A 20,909-nucleotide genomic window follows, 5' to 3' on the forward strand; every position below is an offset into this window, starting at 1 on the left:
CATGCACTGGCATGCATGCTGGTGGTCAGCTGCAGCAGGGCGAATAAAATATGCGAACAAAGGTCTTCTTTATAAACCTGGGTAATGTATTAAGCATGTGCAAATTACACAAGTAAATACGGTTGTACTACTCGATATAACAATGCCCTTTCCTTTTTCTTTACTCTACTTGTCAAATGTTTTAAAGTCGGTGAACTTGGAGCAAATAGCTGTGAAATACAGCATAGAATAACTGAATTTGAAATGTTATGTTGAATTTGGAAATCGCATCAATGCAAAAGCTTTGACCTACACTTGAAGTGTCAAGGACATACTTTTTCTGGAAGCAGCCTTGCTTACCGCGATGAAAGTGTCGAGCTCAGCTTTGCGTCTCCGCTCTAGGGCTTCGCGCTCACTGGTGCACGTGGGACAGGTGTAGAGGTGTGTGCAGGCAGGACCTCCTCCAAACCTGCATTGGCATAAATGCAAGTGATTCTAGAAACTCAGAAAAGATACTTCACACGGTAAACCAGAAAATAACAAGACTCTCGCCACACCCTTTATAGCCCCCCTTCGCAAATTCTAAGTGGACACTTAGGCACTCCGCTTGCCGGGCCTGCTTCGTTAAGTAGCTACAAGCTTGCATGAGATGGCATTCCTCTGAACTACACCAGGCATTCTAACCGTGCACTCTTGACAGCACAGGTCCCACTTAAGCTTAACAGAGTATGCGATGCCCACATCACTGCTACCTTGAGCTACTCTGCAGCCCGACGTTCCTCTCTGCACTTGAAAGTGTCAAGCCGCCTCAGTACCGAGCACACAGACACTCAACCAAAGCTGCTAGAAGTGCTCTTGGTCGACGAACATCACATCATTTAGCATCAACTGCAGGCTGCTGCATGTTCCCACCCCCTCTCCCATGCCACCTGCCTCATCACGTGCCATCTCAGGGGTGGAACTGACAACACGCGCATTGGACCACTAGTGGAAACCGAGAAAACACTTGACCTGAAGTAATTCGGCAATCTGTGATGTGTTTTCTGGAATCTATTAACCACCACTGAAACGTCACTGCCATGCGCACCGAAAAACGAGAACTGACCCTCAAGGACAATTTTCTGTGGCTTTTCAGTTGAAGCCAGAGAGGCCAACTACTTGTTTCACATTTCCAAAATGCAAGCTGGGCTAGATAAAATTACTGATGCCTTTGTGTGGCTCACAGTCTAGCTACAATATGAAATACCATAGTTATTCCTATGTAACATGAGTTATCTTTATTCATAATGGAAGAGAAAAGTCACTTTTATGTTGAAACTGAATCATATACAAAGGCATTTGTAAACACTAGGTAAAATAGGTTCGAAGCACAATAACTAAAATCACGCAACTTTGTAAAACAGTGCTTCATTTTTTATATCCCGTCTGGAATCAACCTTCAGAAATGAACTTCCTTCGTAACATTCAAATGAAAGCGCCCTGCAAGAGAGGTGTGAAGTGTGGGTTGGTTGATGAAGTATAAGGAGACTAGTTGCACCATCTAGAAACTGAGAAAAACAAGGGAATTGCGGTAAAAAAGACACGGACGAGAAGAGGACATGGACGGGCATGTCTTTTTTAGCGCAATTCCCTTGTTTAAGTATGTATGACCAACTTGCCCAACAACGTGCTCTCTTAAATTAGGAACCGAGAGTTGGATTAGCACTACGCCTGTAACGAAGGCAAATTGCTTACCAGGATGTCAGGAAAAAAAAAAATAGATGCAATTTACCACCACGAAATCATTCCTATCAACTGATCAAAAGGAGCTCCTGGATGCTTCTGACGTTCCCATCTGGACAAAAGACATATCTCAACACCTGCTGGAAGATTGCGATGTCCATGTAAATGCACTGCTGCTGAGTGACCGTGTGCCACCTGGCACGGAGTGCCTCAGGAAACAGTCGCCTGTATGCTTAAGAAGTGCCTGATTTTGTATCCACTTAAAAAATGCGAGCATAAATTATTATGAGAGAATACCAAGGAAATCTCTGTCTGTGATGACAGTGAATACAGAATGTGAATTTTCTAGGTACTCCTGCCCAAACTTTTGCCCAGCTTTCAGTATATTGTGGCTGAGTTCCTTACTTTCCTTCAATGCAATCGTGGCACTTTAGCTGGCGTCATTAGAGTACCCCATATTCCCCTTCCTCCAACACCCACACCCCATGCCTGCTTACTGCATCCAGCCACTCCCAACACTGCCAATGTTGCACCCTCCCCACCCCAGCCTCACATCCTTCCTCACTATGCCTGTAACATCGCATTCCTACCTGAAATGGATAGATGAGCAATTGTGCATGATGCACACTTACCCTACACCCCTATTGCCATACCATAGTTACTAAAAACTCGTTGGCATCAGCATTTCACGCCACTCCAGATGTTATTGAAGTTCACATTACCACAAGAGCAAACGTCCCTTTCGCTTTCCTGTTCTGCACCAGCAAAAGCAGCGATCCTGTTATAATTCTTTCCAGTAGCAGAGCGCTTGCAGCAGATGTGAGAGCAGCTGCTCATTTTTTAGCAAGCTAGGTTCCCTGTGCATAAAGATGCCTGCTGCCACCGAAGCTACTTCTCATGGAATTCTGCCATACTTCTCGAACAAAGGAACAGCCTGAGCCAATTGCAGCCAAGCCAAAGGCGCTCATAGATAAGTGTTGAAACATGAACTTATCCCAAACTTCCTTTCTTTGGGCACCAAATTTCATATCAGGCTGGCGCTAGTACTTACCATATTTATTTACCCAATGAATGCATTTTTTAGTGCGACAGCACTTAAGGGCACGTTTCCCGGTTCTGCAGCGTTGGCGGCATTGGCGTAGAGAACGAAGGAGAGCGAGAGAAGGAGAGGCGGAAAGCTGAGCGGCACTGCGCCGCCGAGCTGGCCGAGCACCAAGTCAGGATCCGTGGTGCCCTCTGTGCGCAGCAGAGCAAAGTAGCGCTTGCGCAAACTGCCGCTGCACGGATTCGTGGCGTCCTCTTTGCGCAATGGCGCGACCTAGTGTTTGTTGCTTCCGCTATGGCGCAGTTAGATTGGTTGCGCCAAGACTGACATTACGTATAAAGGAATATTCTAGAGCAAATAGAAATTAATAAAGATACAATCACCAACGCAAACTGCTAGCGCAGAGTGTGGCGTTACACAGGCGTGGTAACCATTGGCAAATTTTTTTCACAAAACAAAACAACAAAAACAGAGAAGTTTGAAAAGGAGGTTTCGTTCATCATGTGGGGTAATATATCAGCAAGAACTTATTTTTTTAATCAACAAAATATAGCAACTGCATTCATTACGCAAGCAAGACGGTACTTTCTGTGCAATTCACACACTATGGTTTAGCATGGCACTAAAAAATTCATAAGGCGCAAATAAAAGAGCTCATACACCCGAGCACCTTCACGGGCCCTTCGCGTTGCTCGTTTTTGCCTGCCATCAATATTTGTGCTTAGTGTTGCCGACGTTATATTTTTGCAGAACTTTGACACGGATTCACTGCAGGATTCATTGTCAATGCCCATAATACAATACGTGCTGCCCTTTACAACATTTAAAGGATGCAGGAATGCACCTGCTGTTCCTGTGCAGCAGTTATCTAGAATGAGAAGGCACCTACCTAAGTAATGGCATAGAAATCAATTGGGAGTCTATCAGTGCTCACAAAAAACCAGCACAGCATATCAAAATTTAGCAGCTATTGTTAGCAGTTATTGTCCACATGTAGCACAAGTTAATTTGGTCAACTAGGTACAATGAAAAGTTGATGGAGGTTTTGTTTGGTTCAACAGAGGTGCTGTGTTGATCAAGGCATAAGAATATTGTCCACACAGTGAAATATTTTCTGTCACGTGTGCAAGGTCAGTATGTAAGGTAAACAAAGACAAAGTCTAAAGGGGTGTGCAAAGGTTTTTTTTAACACTCAACCAGACATGAAGACACTGCACAGACTGAACCTGCATGACCTAGCTCACATAAACAGAACTACCTTACTTTGAAAATGTATGCACTTTTTCGAGTAAAATAATGAACGCAGACATGCTAAAAGCACACTAAAATTTAGTTGTGCAAATGCTACAAGATACAAATGCAAATGAAGCCTTTCCAAGCTGCACAGAATTTTGGTGATGGTGATGCAAGCAGCCATCTGAAAGAGTGGGCATACTGCCTCACTTACACCTATGCTAGGATGCAAAGCAGTGCCGCTGCTGTCAGTATAAGTAAGTGGACCTGAGATGCCATGCTGAGTCTAAGCCATAATGTGAAAGCTTGTCCGTGTGCCCTGGGGCTACTTACGAGTCATGCAGATATTCCCAGACTGACTGGGATAGTCGCACACAGAGTTCCTCTGCTATATGGGCTTTGGCTGGTTGCACACCTGCAAAACAAAAAAACAACCTGCTCAAAGTACCGTGTAATTCTGAAGCAAAAGTGGCCTCGAGACCAAATGTGCACCCTCATACAACGATGTGGGCTCAATGATGCATATGAGTACAGTGAAACAGCCAAGTATTCGCTCTGTAGTCAATTACAAAGACTTATTGCAGGAACAATTTGGGAAAAACAAGTACAGCATTTTTGTGATTCTAAGCAACCCCCCCCCCCCCCCCCCCTTCATTTTCGCGAAAAAAAAATGGAAAAGAAGTTTGCATGTGAATCTAAGCACCCCTTTTTTTGCGAGGAAGAGGGTGTCACCAAGGCTGCCAAGTGTGCTTGCTCACTCTGTCGTCAAGCCAGCTTCTTGTGTTGCTGCAATCAGACATTACAAGACAGATGGCAGCACAGAATGCCAAAAACCGGCCGAAAGCGACCCCGATGACTATCAGCGTGTTGTCATGTGGGCCTAGTATCGGTGGCATGGCAGGATCACGTTGCTTTGTTTGGTGTCAGACTGCCCGAATGGAAGTCAGAATGAGTTGGAAGAGGGCTGCCTACACCTTAAAGTTCAAGTGAACTGCAATCACATTTGCCGAAGATAATGGCAACCACAGTGTCACTGTGGAGTTTGGCATGGACCGAGCCTACATTATCAGGTGGAGGAAGCAGCGCGACCAAATTAGTTCACGGGACTGCACAAGGGCCGACATCCGCAATTTCTTTGCAGTGAACAATGCAGGCACTTCGCTGTCACTGCCGGTGCAATCCAGATGAAAGTGATGAAGATCACAAAAGAATGCAGATTCCCTGCACGGTGTTTCATGCAAGCCAGGGCTGGGTAGAGTGTATGAAGAGAAGAAATTAATTTTCTTTGAAACACCGGACAACAATATGCCAGAGCCTGCCAGCCGATTTCGAGGAAAAACTTGTCGCTTTTCAGTGGTATGTGATGAAGCTCCGCAGGGAACACAATTACGAGCTCAGCCAGGTTGGCAACGTTGATGAGATGCCGGTGTATTTTGACATGTCGAGGGCATGCACAGCTATTGAAGCAGGAGCAGGAGCCCAAGAATTGAAGGTGAAGACAACAGGTACAAGAAGCAGTGCGTCACAGTGATGCTGTGCATAACAGCTGATGGCCAAAAGCTTCCGCTATACATCATCCTCAAAAGAAAAAATAGGCCAAAAAATATTTTCCTAAAGGTGTCATCGTAAGAGTCCAGGAAAAAGGGTGGATTGCAGCAGAGCTGGTGTCCGACTGAATTCGAGTCATGTGGCAGCAGCGCCCGGGAGCACTGCTCGACAGACCTGCAGGCACGCGGTCGATGCTTCTGTTGGACGCATTTTGCGTCTTACCCCGGAGGTAGAGACCAAACTTCTGACCAGGTTTTGATTCCAGGTGGCATGACGCCAGTGCTGCAACCCCTCGATGTCAAAAAACCTTTCAAAGCTAATCTTCAACAGGAGTACGAAGGGTGGGTGCGAAACCCTGACCAGAAGAAGACGCCAACGGGAAAGCTGCAGAAAGCATCTCTGTCAACCATCGCAAGGTGGATTTCGGACGCGTGGAAGCGGGTCCAAGTTGACGTTGTGGCCAAGTCATTTTAAAAGAGTTAAACAGAATGGAAGACGACTTGCTGTTGAATACTGAGAGCAGCGGCTCAAGTGGTGTGACGGACTCTAATGGCAGTGAGAGTGACTGAATATCAGACACAAGCAGCGGGTTTACTGTCTCCACCTATTTTCCTTTTGAATGTTTACCAAGTAAAATGTTATTTCTCGTGCCGGTCTCGTTGAGATATCACCCAACAAGAAGGGAGTGGGGGAGAGGGCCATTTTAGGTTTTTCTTTACCTCCCCTCACTTCGAGGATTGCGACCGTGAAAAAAAAAGGGGTGCTTAGAATCGAGTAGATACTTACGTAATTATAATTAATAGCTAAAAAGGCATTCATCAAGCAAGGTTATCCATTCAATCAGTTTTTACCCAGTACCCTGCACGATTAAGGCTCATGATAAACTGTCCAGGTGCTGTATATTCATGCCTACAGTTTGTCACAGCCTCTCCAATGTTTCACTTGAACTTCATGCAACCAACGGTCTCTTTTTGAATATAACATCCTTCAAACAATCCCCAAAAAAGAAGACAAGGACTTCAAGGCTCATGGCTGAGCTGGCCATGAAGTGGGGTAATTATGCCCCATTCAACTGCCTGAAAACTTGGCATGGGGACACTAAATAATAATATTAACAGAAACAAAAAGCCATGCTAGACTAATAGATTACCATTTGGGAACACTACCAGTGTTTTCACTGCATGAAAGGATGACAGCGTTCCTAAGAAAATTGCAAATGAAGTCCCCGATTTCTTCTCCCATTCAAATTCCACTGCAGCATAGGCATCAATTTTATGGCATTTTTATCACACAGCTCGTTAAGTAAAAACAACATTGCTACAAGTCTGTAAAACAAGTAAATTATATAAGTGAGCAATACCATACTTAAAAAAATCTTGCAGTTAAATCATGAGTTACTGCTACAATTCAGTTGCACCAATGATTTCAAACTAAGAGAAGAATACAACTGCGACTTTGAAACTCAATCCCATATTTAGAGAAAGCTCGGTCATACCAGAGTCTTTCAATACTGCTTTATGGTCATGAAACTTCTTTAACTATATGGGAAGAGCTTGGTGCACTGCTTAAAGGGAAACCGCATAGGTTTTAGAAATAAAGAGCTTGGGAGGGTCGAATGTGTGAAACTTGCAGGCAAAGCATGCGAAGTCTTTTTGGGCTAGCACTTGAAATAGTGAAGTAATCGTCGATTCAAATCCGGACGCCCTTCAAGCTTCTCCGCAGCGCACACCGCCAAGTGGGGGACGCATGATGACGTCATCGAAGGTATTGGTACATTGCTAACGCACAAACGCCTTCTTTGAAAGAAAAAAACCAACACCACCGAAGGCAAACCGTGCCGGGAGTTGTTTGGCAGCGTCTAACGAGTCAGGGCAGGGTGCGGCTGACGACAGCGGTAATTTGAAATCATACCTTCCGTGACGTCATGCTAAATTTCTCTGCACTCCTTCGGTACATTGAGGAGAAGCGCAAAATTCAATCGTTGATTACGTCACTATTTTAAATGCTAGTGCAAAAACACTCGGCATGCTTTACCTACAGCCTACATAGATTTGAATCCTTGAATATCGCAAAATTCTCAAAAAAGTGCTGCAGTTGCCCTTTAAAGCAGCTGCACAGCGGCGCTGGCGTCAATCACAGAGCCCGTTTTGTGGAGCGGGAGGCTGCCTAACAGCGTAGAAAGCGATGTTTTGTGTGGTGTGTTCTTTTCTTGTTCTGGCATTTTATCAGGCACTGTGTGAAAGTGTGTGAATACGTGTGTTTCTATGAATAAGCGACCACTGTCTGTGAATGATGCCTTCACCTTGTGTGATGGGTTGCTGCTCTGGCTACAGGAGCAATGACGCAAAGGTGCCCTCTTTTTTGTTTCCTGTCCGACGATAGCTGCAAGAGAAGTGGAGACACGCCAGCCCCCGAAAAGAAGTTGGTGGAATTGGACGAATGCGAGTGTTTGTGAGAAGCATTTCAATCCCATGGATATCGTTCGGCACGATGATTATGCAGTGAATGGGGACGTTGTGTCGCTGCGACGTGAGCTGCCCAAGCTGAAGCCTGACACTGTTCCTAGGATATTCGAAGGGCTCCACAATACATAACCGAGCCCAAACCACGTTCTCGGCCATTAACAAAACGACGCCGTATAGCATCGGATGCCTGCATAGCAGTGGACACTTCGGATAACCCGTGTCTTGACTACCTGGCCATCGGCGATTCAACAGGAGTTCTATGACCATGAGGAGTATTGAAGGGCTCTGGTCATACTATATTTGGGCATTTGGAGTAAGAACAATAATCAGTCGTAAGTAACAATAAAGTCAATGCCACAAACACATTGATGCTATGAGAACAAGAACCAAAATTTCACCAAAAGTGAAGTTCTTGTATTTTTAAAAACATGCTGAACCTGGAGCTTACCTCCATGAATGCAGAGGAAGTCACCATTGTCAATAGGGCCTGGATCCGCAAATGTGTTAAACCGGTTAACCCACTGTTTGGATATGAAGAAGCTCAACAGACAGGGCTGCAACAGAAACCAGTGATCAAAATCAACTCAGCCATCAAGTACACATGATGGGGACCAATCGCATGAGAATGATTGGTTTACTGGGGTTTAACGTCCCAAAGCAACTCAGGCTATGAGGGACGCCGTAGTGAAGGGCTCCGGAAATTTCGACCACCTGGGGTTCTTTAACGTGCACTGACACCGCACAGTACACGGGCCTCTAGAATTTCACCTCCATCGAAATTCAGCCGCGGCGGCCGAGATCGAACCCACGTCTTTTGGGTCAGCAGCCGACCGCCGTAACCCCTGAGCCACCGTGGCGGAGCTAGGCACGAGAATGAGCTGCATGTATTGTGTTTCAGGTCAACCAAAGAACCAGACTTAACACTGAGTGCACTCAACTCAGCTCAATATCATGATTACATTCATGAGGCCCTAAATCATTTTCCTTTTCATTAAACTGCGAACGGAGCGTGGGAGTGCTTACTGAACATAAGAAGCATTCCCCAGCAAGAATTTTCGTAAGGAACTTGCTTGGCTAAGGCAAAAGTCTGCCTTCCACAGCTTTCAACACTTTTCTTCCACTACAGTAGACTCGCGATAATTCAAGCTAGGATAATTACTTTCGATTAATTAAAAAATTTCAAGATTTTGATTGGCCGGCTATATTTTCAATGCATTTTAAAGCCGCTTAATCTGTACCATGGTTACATTTAATTCAAACTTTTTGTCTGGCTCCAATTCTCTTGGCACAGGAAAGAGTGGTGGCCGAGATTGGATATATCAGGTTAGTGGCATCGCTGCAGATGAAAAATAGCTGGTCATACCTCAACATGTCAAGCGATCGTTCGAATGTCCCGCCTCAAGCCTAAACTGCACTGCACACTGCTGACCACGGCAGTCGTGACGATGATTGGAGGGCCTCATCGCCGCACATCAGTCAACCAAACCCAGCTGTGTGCAGTTGTGGATGCTGATAAGCATGTCACTTGTCTTTTTTTTTTTTGTACTTTTCTTCTGTCCGTGTGGATTTTCCAGTGTGCCAAAAATGCGGGCTTATCACGAGCTATTCAATGTGTGTGCGGTGAAGCCTCCTCACATAGATGCTGCCACTCTGAAAGGCCACACCGCTATGCGCTGCACTGTGAAAGAGGCCGTGGAGGCCCTTATCATTTTGGAGCAGTTCTGCACTGACACTCCCAACTGTGTGCATGCGATGAGGCATTGAAGGGAAGGAAAAAATCGTTCTTGACACGCGTTTCCACACAGGAGCAGACGACTATCATCAATTTTTTGCCAATTAAATTTACTACGATGCAAGATAATTTTTGGCAATGTTTTTAGGGGCCATTTCATAACTGAACTTTCAGATACTTCGGGCGTTTTTTTTCCACTCCCATAGTCCCAATTAACATGGTTTTACTCTACTGGGAAACCAGCACATTGATAACTTTTTTTTTTCAACCACAAAATCAGTTGGTGACTGCTGGGTGTATAAACAAATCAGTGCCTTTCACTTGTGTTTTATGTTGTAGTAATGCTTACAGCACAGTCTGCACAGAGAAAAGGGTCTAAAACGCTGTTTGTATGCATAGATACCCATAAAGCAAACCACATTTGGTCTGTGATCATGTTAAGGTACACTTCTGATAATCCAAACAAAAATCTGTGGTCACTGAGTTTCACGCAATGACAGTACTGCATTTCATGTCTTATCTGCCACTATACTGCTCGTTTCAGCGTTGTTCTTGTAGCAGACGTAGCCAGCTGATGGCAACCTATTTTCATGCTAACTGCTCTTGCTACCCTTATGCTACAAGGACGTCATCAGAAATCCAGCAGAATATGGTAACAGAAACTGCATGCCAAACAGTGTGGCACAAAATTTGTGATGTCAGAAATTATGCTGGAAACTAGTAGTCATTAACAGGCCAAGAACTTGGGCTCAGTTTTTCAGCTCTTTGCACTAAGTACCAAAGACTGGTGCAGTCAATGAAAGCTACATGTGTTTGATAACTGCATTTCAAATCCATATAGGCCATATAATCAGCCTGCCAATAGAACGGGGTTCAGAACATATGAAATGGCCACCTGCAGATAATGGGCTAAAATAAAATTGCATTAGCTTCATAATCAGAATGAATTTGTTAATGAAAGTCCAGTGGCAGCCACTTCTTGTGGAAAGAAAGCTCTTTGCAGCACTTGATAATGTCAATGCATTTCTGAAGTGTTGCAAAAGTGTGGAGGGAAAAGTCCGATTCTATGTCAACAAGGGCCCTCTGAATGACCTCGAAATCATCTGGGATCCGAAACAGTGAACAATCTGTGAACTGTTCATCGTAAACGTAAGTGGAAAAATTGTTACCTCACTGCGGCTGCGCTCCATGAGCTCATAAGTTCTAGTCCGCCGATTCAGCATTTCTTCCGAGGACTTCCTGCAAGTAAGCCACAGACATTTTCCCATCAAATAAACAACACTGCACAAAACTTCAATTATGGAAAACCAAACAGTGGTCCTTGAACTGTTCAGCTTAACCCTTTAAGGCGCTTCATGCACAGTTTTGTAGATTTTTGCAGCTTTTTGTCACAGTGTGCTCTAGCTAGCACTAATTCCTTTGCTGCTAGTGAATTCAGCATCCCTCACCTTGCATATACACTCAACGACTGAAAATTCGGAACCCCTATTTTTTGGACATGCTTGACTATTTGGATTTTTTCACGGCACTGCGACATGGCCCATGAACCCAATGTATAAGAGTGCCTGAAATTTCGGACTCATCGCAACTGAGTGCTCGATTCATGCTCACTGTTCATGCTCACTGTCAATACTCAAGATGCCATATAATGTATACAGTGGAACCTCGTTAATTAAAACTGCAAGAGAGATCGAAAATTTGATCAAACAAAACAAAATTCAAGCTTAATGGGAGCCTCTCAAATTGCGGAGTGAAATTTTATACAAGTCGGCACATTGCGCATGCACAGTTTCGAATTCGTTCCATTCTCGGACGTTGCCCGCCACACAAACTTGAACAGTAGCCGCAGTTTGTGGAACTCATCGTCTTTCTTTCCGAATACGGGAAGAGGCAGCTGCGAAGCGCATGAGAAGCTTACAGCTTTGTGGAGGCGGTGAGCACGAAAGAAAATGGTGGTGCATTTCAAAGTGAGGTCAACATACCCGAACAAAACGCACCGCAACTCTGACTTTTCTATCATAAAACTGTCAACAATTGGCGGTTCAATGACAGGCAAGATGCCTCTCACTATACGCAAGTCAATGCAGAGTGGCTACGATGCCAATTTTGGCTCCAGTTGCTAGACCTAATTACGAAGGGCAACACTGATGGAGCGCTTGTTTTGGCCATTTGTCAGTTCTTATTGTTTCTCCATCTTCGCCTTCTCGTCCCAGACCCTTCGTACATTAGGCATAATGCAGTTCCCACAGCGGTAGGTTCACTTTCGCATATAGACTTTGACCCAACCCTTGCATTTGTCGGCGACATGCCGAAGGCAGCACAGCCATTGTAGGCCGAGCTCGTGAAAGTGGTCGCTGCTCATTGTCTGTGTACATGACATGTGACAAGATATAGTCATGAGGACCTTCAGAATGTGCACAACATAACTGACCCCTTATTCCGACACACTGGCTATAAATAGAATAATTTTTTCAGTGAAATTTCATTTTTTGGACTGTGATTTTCCGGACGTTTTTGCGGTTCCTAGAGTGTCCGAAAAATCGGTCGTCAACTGTAAAGTCGAGCCCACTTATAATGAACATGGCGGTCACTCGGACTGCGTTATTGATTCAAAGTTTGAAGTGGACCTGCCCTGTTAGTGCCAAAACACATTCAGACAAGAGTGGCGTTTATTTAAAGTCCATTGTGCACGTCTGTTTCTTCAACGCAGACCCTATCAAGCTGCTTTCTAAGCTCTCCAATGCGGTCATGTGCTCCTGGCTGAGAACCATGTTGCGGACGAGCCACTTTATGGATTGAGCCGTGGTGAGTCAGCATCCTTGTCTTCAATCCTTGGTAAAGTTGCAAGGATCCAGCGACAAAGCGACAGCAGTGCACGTGCATGCAGAACATACAGTATGTGCCGCCCTTGTTTATGAAGCGCTCGAGCAGTGCATTGGACCCTAAATAAAGTGACACCTCACTACAGTTACTAGGTTCTTGAAGCAAGCGGAGGTAGAGCCGCACAAACCTACGAACCAGGTGAGAACTAGCGCTTTACAAGAAAACCACCGGCTACTGTCCAATTGAGGTTTATTGATTGGTGTGCACTGCTTGACCGCTCTACACAATGATTACACAGCCTGGCTGCCGTCTGCATGCCGTCTGTGTGCTGCCTGCACACGGCAGCAGCACAGAAGGCGGAGATCCCACTGGGTAGGCGACGTGTACCACTTGACCAGATGGGCCAGAAGACATGAAAGGTACTCCAATATCGCCTACTAATGCTATTCGTTTATGTTTCACTTTCAAAGCTGCCCCTGTCCCGCTCTTGCCTTACTTCTGCTTCCACTTCAAATGCACTAAATGACCTTGTAGACTGTCTGGGTGCATTCAGCCGATGGTTAACTGCAATTTCAATGTCTTCTTTTCTATTATTTTTTGCGGGTTGACACTTTCTTTGAGAGAGATCATGGGAGCTGGAAGGCGCTCTTCGTTTTGCACGCTGGCAGGGAGTGTACATTTTTCAACTTTGCAGGAGAGTTTACGGCCCCTCCATGTTCGTTTTAACTGAGTGGTGTTGTCACGGTTGTTCGTTTTATCGCAGTGCCATAGCCATAATACATATTTTGACGGCAACAATGCTCTCATTCGTAATAAGCGAGTATTCATTATAGCTTGGGCTGTTATAAGTGGGCTCAACTCCAGAATGCTTATTTATGCCAACTAGCAAATGCAGCAAAATATATTTTGCTGTGCGCGCCACATCTTATGCCATTTTCTTGCCGACAGATTTTGCCACCAGTGCAAATGTCTTATTTTTCTGTATTTCTTGTCCCGTGCATCTCTTTGCAACACAAAATAATTCCATGGTCGTTAAGATGTTGATTTCACAAATCCTGGCATTTTACTATTACATTGTCTAACTACTTGACGCTTTGAAGAAATTTTGTATGAGCGTGTCAAAAAATTAACTACTGTTGCTTTCCATTGCAAAACTAATGAATTGGTTTTCTTTAAGCCTGGATATGCTAATCAGGCTAATAAATATTTGTTTTGAACTGAAATGATAAAGTAGCATCTGAAAGACTGAACAGGGTTCATCTTAAGAGTAGTCGTTTGTAAATGTTTCATGTACAGGTGCCTGAAAAAATTTTCGGAACACCGAAGCCATGAAGACACCTAATTTCCTTGCTGCCTGGAGGCACAGTCTGACACTGAGAGGTGCACTGTGCAGGCTATGTAGGAAGTGCAGACCACACCCTTGGCGTAGCCTGCCAAGAAACTTGGCTTTCTTGTGGCCTCTATGTCCCACTAGCTTCGGTAGGAACTGTACCTCTGTCATGTGAAGCCGGCAAGTTATTGCTTTTCTAAATTATGACATATTAATTGCGCAGTGCATCTGCATGGTCCTTTACATATAGCCAAGATTCCATTGTAGTTACCTTTTGCTTTTGCTACGTGTACTGTAAGATCGTTTACGAAATATTCCGCATTAATATATGTACTGAGTTTATCAATGAATTCTCGAGCAGTGAGGATAATTACAGCAACAATGGCAACAAACACAGCCAGCTGTTAGTGGATAAGATGACAAAGTGCACTGCTAGTTAATTAGTAAATTATTTCAGCAAATAAACAGCACTGTTAAGCTGCGATAGTCTAAATGCAACATCAGAGTGCTCTCACATACAGAGCAACATTTAATGCTGTTTTCGACACTGAGAAACAGATTTTTCACGATGACTGCATTAAGTAAAGAAAAAAAAACTAATAAATAGAAAGTTGCAAACCTGTAGAACAGGACATAGGCTTCGCAGTTCTGCACCACCTGAGGCTCGACCGAGGTAACATACTGGTCATCAAACTCGTACCACTGGTCGTTGAGGTGGTTCAGGGCATACGTCGTGTAGTGACCAACTACAAGAAACATGTATCCAATAAGCTCCAAGCTATGTCATATGTTGCATGAAAGAGGTCATAGTACAGTAGAACCTTGTTGATACATACCCAGTCGGTACTACAGTAAAAGCTCATTAATTCGACCCCCATTAATTCGAAAAATCCAGATAATTCGAGCGGCTGGCTCGGTCCCGCCCAATGCCCCTACAAGTCTAGGGCGTTGGACGCTATGGGTCTCGCACTGGTTAATTCAAATGAGCTCCCAAAGCGAGGCTGCATCTAGGTACGACCAGTGTGGCAAAGAGATCCTTGAAATAGCCCTTAATCAAAACCCGAGTTTGAAGTCGCAGAGTCTCTATCACACCTCTGATGTGCGTGTGACGAAAAATGGATAGCCCCATCTCCGAGAACAGTCTGACAGCTTAGTTTCTGTTTAGCACTTTTCCGAACTTCGCGCCAGCCCACAGGGATGACGACTCGACTAGCCAGCATCACCCAGCCAACCTTACTGAGCTAAGCAATATTTTGGATGCAGATTGCCATATTGCTTGTGTTTCCTTTCCCATTTTTTTTTCTCTCGCAGCTACGGCACAGTTTTCTTTGCTTGTGTCCGTGTGGTTCCATTCTTTCAGTGCACCGAAACTGCGCGCTTGTCATGTGCCATTCGTTCTTTGTGTGGCGAAGTCCCTGCACAAGCAATGGTGCCGCTTATGATGGGTGTGACATGGGAGCTGTGGAGCTCCACCGTGTTGCACCACAAAGACTGCGGGAGGCCCTTACAGTCTTTGAACACTTCTGTTTTGATTCTCCTAAAATTATGTAAGCACTAAAGCATTGATCAAAAAGTGAAAAATCGTTCTCATCTTAAAATAAGGCAACCTTTGCCCAGTCTTTCATAAAATAAATTTACCGCGATGCAAGCAGTTCTTGGCTTTTTTAAGGGTCATTCAAAATATGTGAACATTTTTCTGGTCCCCTGAAGTTAGAATTAATGAGTTTTTACTGTATTTTCTGGTATATACGTTAAAAATTGTGAGCAATAGAATTATCTAACAGAGTTACGCTGTTTTAGCTCTGGTTAATACGCTCCTGGATTATACAATTTCCCAGCAAATATAACATATTTCACCAAATTCTGACCATATGATACATTTAGCGACCAACCGTAGCGGTTTTAACATAGGAATCAGCCAAGCCTGGCTACATGCAACATCAGTTCAGTGGCAGACAGCCACCAGGGCAGCTTCTTTGCAATGCATCAGGGCAATGAGGCGAAGCTTCCCCCCCCCCCCCAAAAAAAAACAAAACAAAACAAAACAATGATGACAACTAAGATTCATGCTACTTTTTCCTTTGCTGTTGCCAGACTGGATATGCTGCGAAGTTTCACACTGCTAATGACAAAGCAAATAAGAACAGAAGTCTACAAACACCAGATAAGCTCTTCAGATCTTGCACCAACACTGACTGGCCTTTATACTACATGAAAGTGTCAATAAATGCACGTGTGCTTATTCTTCACTCCCATTTTTCAAACCCTAGAGGCTGCTCAGTTTTTTCGGTTAACATGCTTTCCCTCTGCATTTTTAGCAAAAGCATTAACAAGGTTCTACTGCACTGGGCTGTATTCATACTGTAAAATAAAAGCTTGAGATGGACCAAGTATCACACGTGGGAAGTATAGAGAAAAAGGCTGAAAGCACTGCTACCATAAACATGCCACATATTTCAACTAGTAAGTTCAGAAATACTGCATGTAAGTTTACACAAAGCCTTTCCTAGCATAACTATGAGTATACACAGCCATGCATATGAAAGGCATGATGCAAATAACAGTCCAAAATGCTTGACATCCTTTGGATAAATCGGGCCCACAGCCTCACGAACAGATTGACAAGCCTAATATACGGGCGAGAACTCAATAGAAGGGCTCTCTTTACAGTCTACTTCTGCAATATACTCCAGAAACGGTGCCACATGATGGTGAACTGCACAGGTCCTGTTCACAAGGCAGAAAAAAAAAAAAAAAAAAAGACTGATTTAGCGTAGTTAGGTGAAATGCGAATTTGGTGCACTAGCACTTTAGTTTTCGCTCTGTTTCAGTTAGAGGCTCATTTTTCAAGGTCAGGCAGGCTTCAGACAAAGATCAGCAAAATTATTAGACTTAAGCTCCGCCTGAAGGGCATGGTGCGATAGTGTTAATGGATTAATGCCTATATACAGTCATTCTCTACTTTACACTCCTGAGTCGCAAGGAGTCCTTATAGCATTCTGGTGCAGCGGTTAAGCGTTGCGCCACTGCCCTGTTAAGGCAGCACCTGCGCTCAGTGGGGCTTGCGAGACCCAGGTTGCTCTCCCCACGCAACCTCTTGCGACCAAGACCAATTAGCTGAACTGCCACCTGCTACGGCGGGCAGAGTGTGTGCGCGTGAAGGAAGCCAACAGTCACTGAAACCAAGGAGCAGAGGGGATTTTTAAAGAAAACTTGTTGTGTTCTGTCGGGTTTTATGGCACATAGGCAACTAATACCCGTGCCACACGGACAGATTTAATGCCATTAAGTGCTTACTGCCTTAAGTTTTAATGGCATTCGTGCGGTGCCACATGCATAAATTTAATGGCATTAGCCTTACTGCCATTCGCGACCTACTGAGTTCGCCACAACTCATTCGCCCGTGCAATGTGTACTCTCGTTCCCATTCCACACGCAGAAAAGCATGCAGCTTTGTCAGTTACAACTGCCTAGCCCACTATAAAATGGTTAATTCTTAACTTTCAGCCAGATGAGGCACCTAAACCGCATTTTTGATGCGAAGAGCGCCATTTTAACCAGCCTTATTGACTGGTACTCTCGACTTATGTGCTGACATGCGAGTTTATGGCTACTTTTTCGACTTGTAAAGCAGGAACAGCCGTATTTTCTGGAAAATCGTTTTTCCATTACATTTGAACATCATTCCCGATATATTCTGCTCATTAGGAATGTTTATAATAAGATGAAACTTTTGACTACCTTGCAAGCGTTATCGCCATCGTCACTTTCGATAATGGCATTAACAAACTTAAGGCCTTAAGCATTTACTGCCATTTCTTGTGCGCGTGTGGCACGGGTATAAGGCCATCATGCGCCAAACACAACGTAATTTGTAATGTTGATCAAAAGGAGATTAATAGTGTAAATATTTAATCGCATGAAAACAATTGATTAGAAGCAGAAGGAAAAACAACCACATGCTGCCGGTGGGTTCCGAACCCCCAACCTCCGAATTTTGTATCCCATGATCTACCAATTGAGCTACGGCGACGGCTGTTCAATGTTCTGCTTTTTTGGGATATTTACATTGCATGCAACTAAACCTTGAGTGTGTTCACCGGCATCACCCTCATCCATAACGGCGGACGTAGTACGCCCTGTATTTTACGCACACATGCACCTGGCAGATTGCCCACAAACCGGTGGGGAGGTGGAACACATGCCACAAAGCAGGCTCCAGACATGGGTTTTTGCGAAAATGCAGGTAGCAGTGCTACTGCACTAAAAAATGCAAATTTGAAGAGCTCGACAAAACAGCTCTGATGCGGAGTGTTGTCCTATGACAGCTGAGAAAAAAGTGACTTGTAAACCAATCCCTAAGGACTGTTATCCTCCAGTAACAATGATAATGATTGCTCATGTTATCACTATTCTGATATCTTATAGCAGTGCAGATATTAGAATATATTGTATTCTGTCCATTTAACACAGCCCAAGATCAAAACACTTTTAACACAAGTGTGTGTAACTGCTCTTGGAATGCACAGCGTGTCACATGCGCACGATGACTGCAATGAACTTTCCACAGCTTTCGTTCTCCTACAATATGCTAAATTATACTGGACAACCTTTTGTGTGTTTGTGTGTACGTGTGTGCATGAACATGTGCATACAGCTGCTCCCTCACTGCATGCATGATTTTGACAAACAAATCTTTGGGGGAAAAAAAAAAAAAAGATTTTGCAAAAGAGTTCCAATTGTCAGTAAAGTCCAGCTGTCTGAAATCACGCAGTGAATCAAGCCTACATCAAGCTTTCAACAATATTAAGTAATAAAATCCGATTACAGGTGCTGTCAGCCTGTGTATTGGACTACTTCTGCCGCAAAAACTTATCACAATGAAAATACAATTATCCTCAGTGTATCACCATAGTCAATTTCAGCTGTACAAGGAAGGCAAGGATGAAGTACCGTATTTACTCGCATAATAGGCGCACTTTTTTTCCAGAAAATCCGGGTCAAAGTTCGGGGTGCGCCTATTACGCGGGGTAAAATTTCCGGAAATTTTTCGACTCGCAAAATTGAACATACCGCATAAACACACTCGTGTACGGGCCGCACCCCGTTTTCCCGAAGAAAATATAAAAAAAAAAACGTGTAAGGGCCGCACCGAAACTTTCCACGACCCACGCGGGAATAGCCTTTGAAATGCACGCGTCGAGGCCTCCGCGATCAGCTCCGGCTGCGCGCAACGGGCGCTTCATCGCGGAGGCCACACACGCGCAAAGGAGCTTCTAGACGCCGCCGCCGCCCGCGAAGTGCGCCCAAGGCCAAGCTTATCATCATCATCAATGTTTTCTTCCGCTGCAAGCGTTCACTATCTATATCGCCATCAGCATCACCAGCTCCAAGTTTTTTTTTTTTTGTTGTTGCTATCAAGTGCCGGGATCTGCGGTAGCGCGTAGTTCATCGTGGTTTGTGGCTTTGCTGCCGAGCATTGCTGTTTTAGCTCGACGGGCAAGCACCTTAATAGCTACACGGCTGGGAGTTTGCTCTCGAACACGGCAAGCGTGCGGCAGGTCGGAAACTCGACGTGGCCGAGAAGTGCGGCAGTTGCGTCTGCGGCGTGCCTAAATTTTCGTACGTGACTCCAGGCGCCGAGGTTTTCGCGGGCCTAAGTCGGGAACGTTTCCGGCTGGAGATGAAACTTTCCAAACAGACGTTTAAAGTGAGCATCCCTGAAAACTGAGTGCGGCTGTTCTACATGATGTCGTTGTACGTGCTGTGGGTCAGCAGCACTAGTGTGGACCAGTAGTCAGTTCAGCAAAAACTTTGTTAAAATAAAGATTGGGGGTGGGGGGCAGCGAGGCGTCGGCTTGCAATCGTGTAAATACAGTATTGATCACAGTGTCAAGTTCGGGGTGCGCCTATTATGCGCGGAAATAAAAAAATCTGATATTTCGCGACCAAACTAGGGGTGCGCCTTTTATGCGAGTGCGCCTATTATGCGAGTAAATACGGTACTAATGTAAAATGAATGGGAAGGGTTGCTCTCATTATGAATTCATACTACAATGCTCTCAACCATTCACAAACTCACAACCAAAATCACAATTTCTACGCTGAAATACGCATTCTTTTCAACAAGCTACCTGTGAACTCCTTTGCAAAACTAATGTATGATTGCTTTCCAGAGGAGTGCAATGAAAATAGAAGTTCCTAACTGTGAAATCTGCTTTTCGTTCCCTGACACAGTCTTAGTGTGATTAGGCCATTGCTGTTAACAATCAATATTCCACAATCAATATTCCAATCATGGTATTCCACATAAAAGCAAATAGAGAAATTCACCCCTGCAATAGAGTTCAGTGAACATTCTAAAACAATCCATCTGAACACGGGATGCAAGATGTGGGAAGTATTACGAATACTTACAGCCTGCAGTTCCATGATGGCAGATGACAGCCATTAGGTCATAGCTCGTGGCGGTACGTGGACACTCTGGAACATGGCACAATGACCAGAGCATACAGATAATTAAAAACAATGGAACACAGTTCTGCTATGGGACGCTACAATATGTGCTGCCAAATGGTGCTCTTTGAATTTGTCTCCTCTAGAGGATAAACAATGTACTAGTTAGGCACTGAGTAAGAGCCTGGAACTCTAAACTGAGTCAAAATACAGTAGACTCCCTCTGAAGCGAATTTCAAGGAACCGTTATCAGAAATTCTCCGAAAAAGTGTCTGTGCCAGGTTTGTATAAAAACCGGCTACATGAAAACAGTGAATGAAATGGCTTTGCAGATAACTGCAAAAAGAGCACTTACTGCCCTATGCATGACCAAAGGCAATGGAAAGCGGACACAAGCTCAAGTGATCCTGCTTTGAGATAGCATTTGTCCAGTTTCTTTTTCACCTTTTCTTTCTCCCTGTTTGTTCCGCCACCAACCCCTTTTCTGTTCTCATTTGTTTTCTGCCTTTCCTGAAAGTGTCCTGCTGGCGTGAAAGGGAGGCGTGAAGACGCGTGGTGCAAAAGCGCGTAATGCAA

General features: G+C 44.5%; 1 protein-coding gene across 12 annotated transcripts in view; it reads right to left on the reverse strand.

The window, feature by feature from the left end:
* The window catches only part of Usp20-33 (Ubiquitin specific protease 20/33), a 73,414-nt gene that overhangs the window by 13,294 nt on the left and 39,211 nt on the right, over nucleotides 1-20,909 (reverse strand). For 11 of the 12 annotated variants that reach the window (XM_089581583.1, XM_089581580.1, XM_089581581.1 and 8 more), the window contains 6 exons: nucleotides 20,295-20,360; nucleotides 14,497-14,623; nucleotides 10,894-10,963; nucleotides 8,441-8,546; nucleotides 4,313-4,394; nucleotides 340-448 (listed from right to left, as the gene is read on the reverse strand). In XM_089581583.1, the coding sequence (XP_089437709.1) occupies nucleotides 340-448; nucleotides 4,313-4,394; nucleotides 8,441-8,546; nucleotides 10,894-10,963; nucleotides 14,497-14,623; nucleotides 20,295-20,360 (560 nt within the window). Of the gene's footprint in view, nucleotides 1-314; nucleotides 449-4,312; nucleotides 4,395-8,440; nucleotides 8,547-10,893; nucleotides 10,964-14,496; nucleotides 14,624-20,294; nucleotides 20,361-20,909 lie in introns of all 12 variants that reach the window. The other variant, XM_089581590.1, reaches the window with a different exon arrangement.

Source organism: Amblyomma mixtum, chromosome 3 (genome assembly GCF_055824585.1).
Source record: "Amblyomma mixtum isolate Tamu chromosome 3, ASM5582458v1, whole genome shotgun sequence".
In the NCBI taxonomy this organism is placed as follows: Eukaryota; Metazoa; Arthropoda; class Arachnida; order Ixodida; family Ixodidae; genus Amblyomma; species Amblyomma mixtum.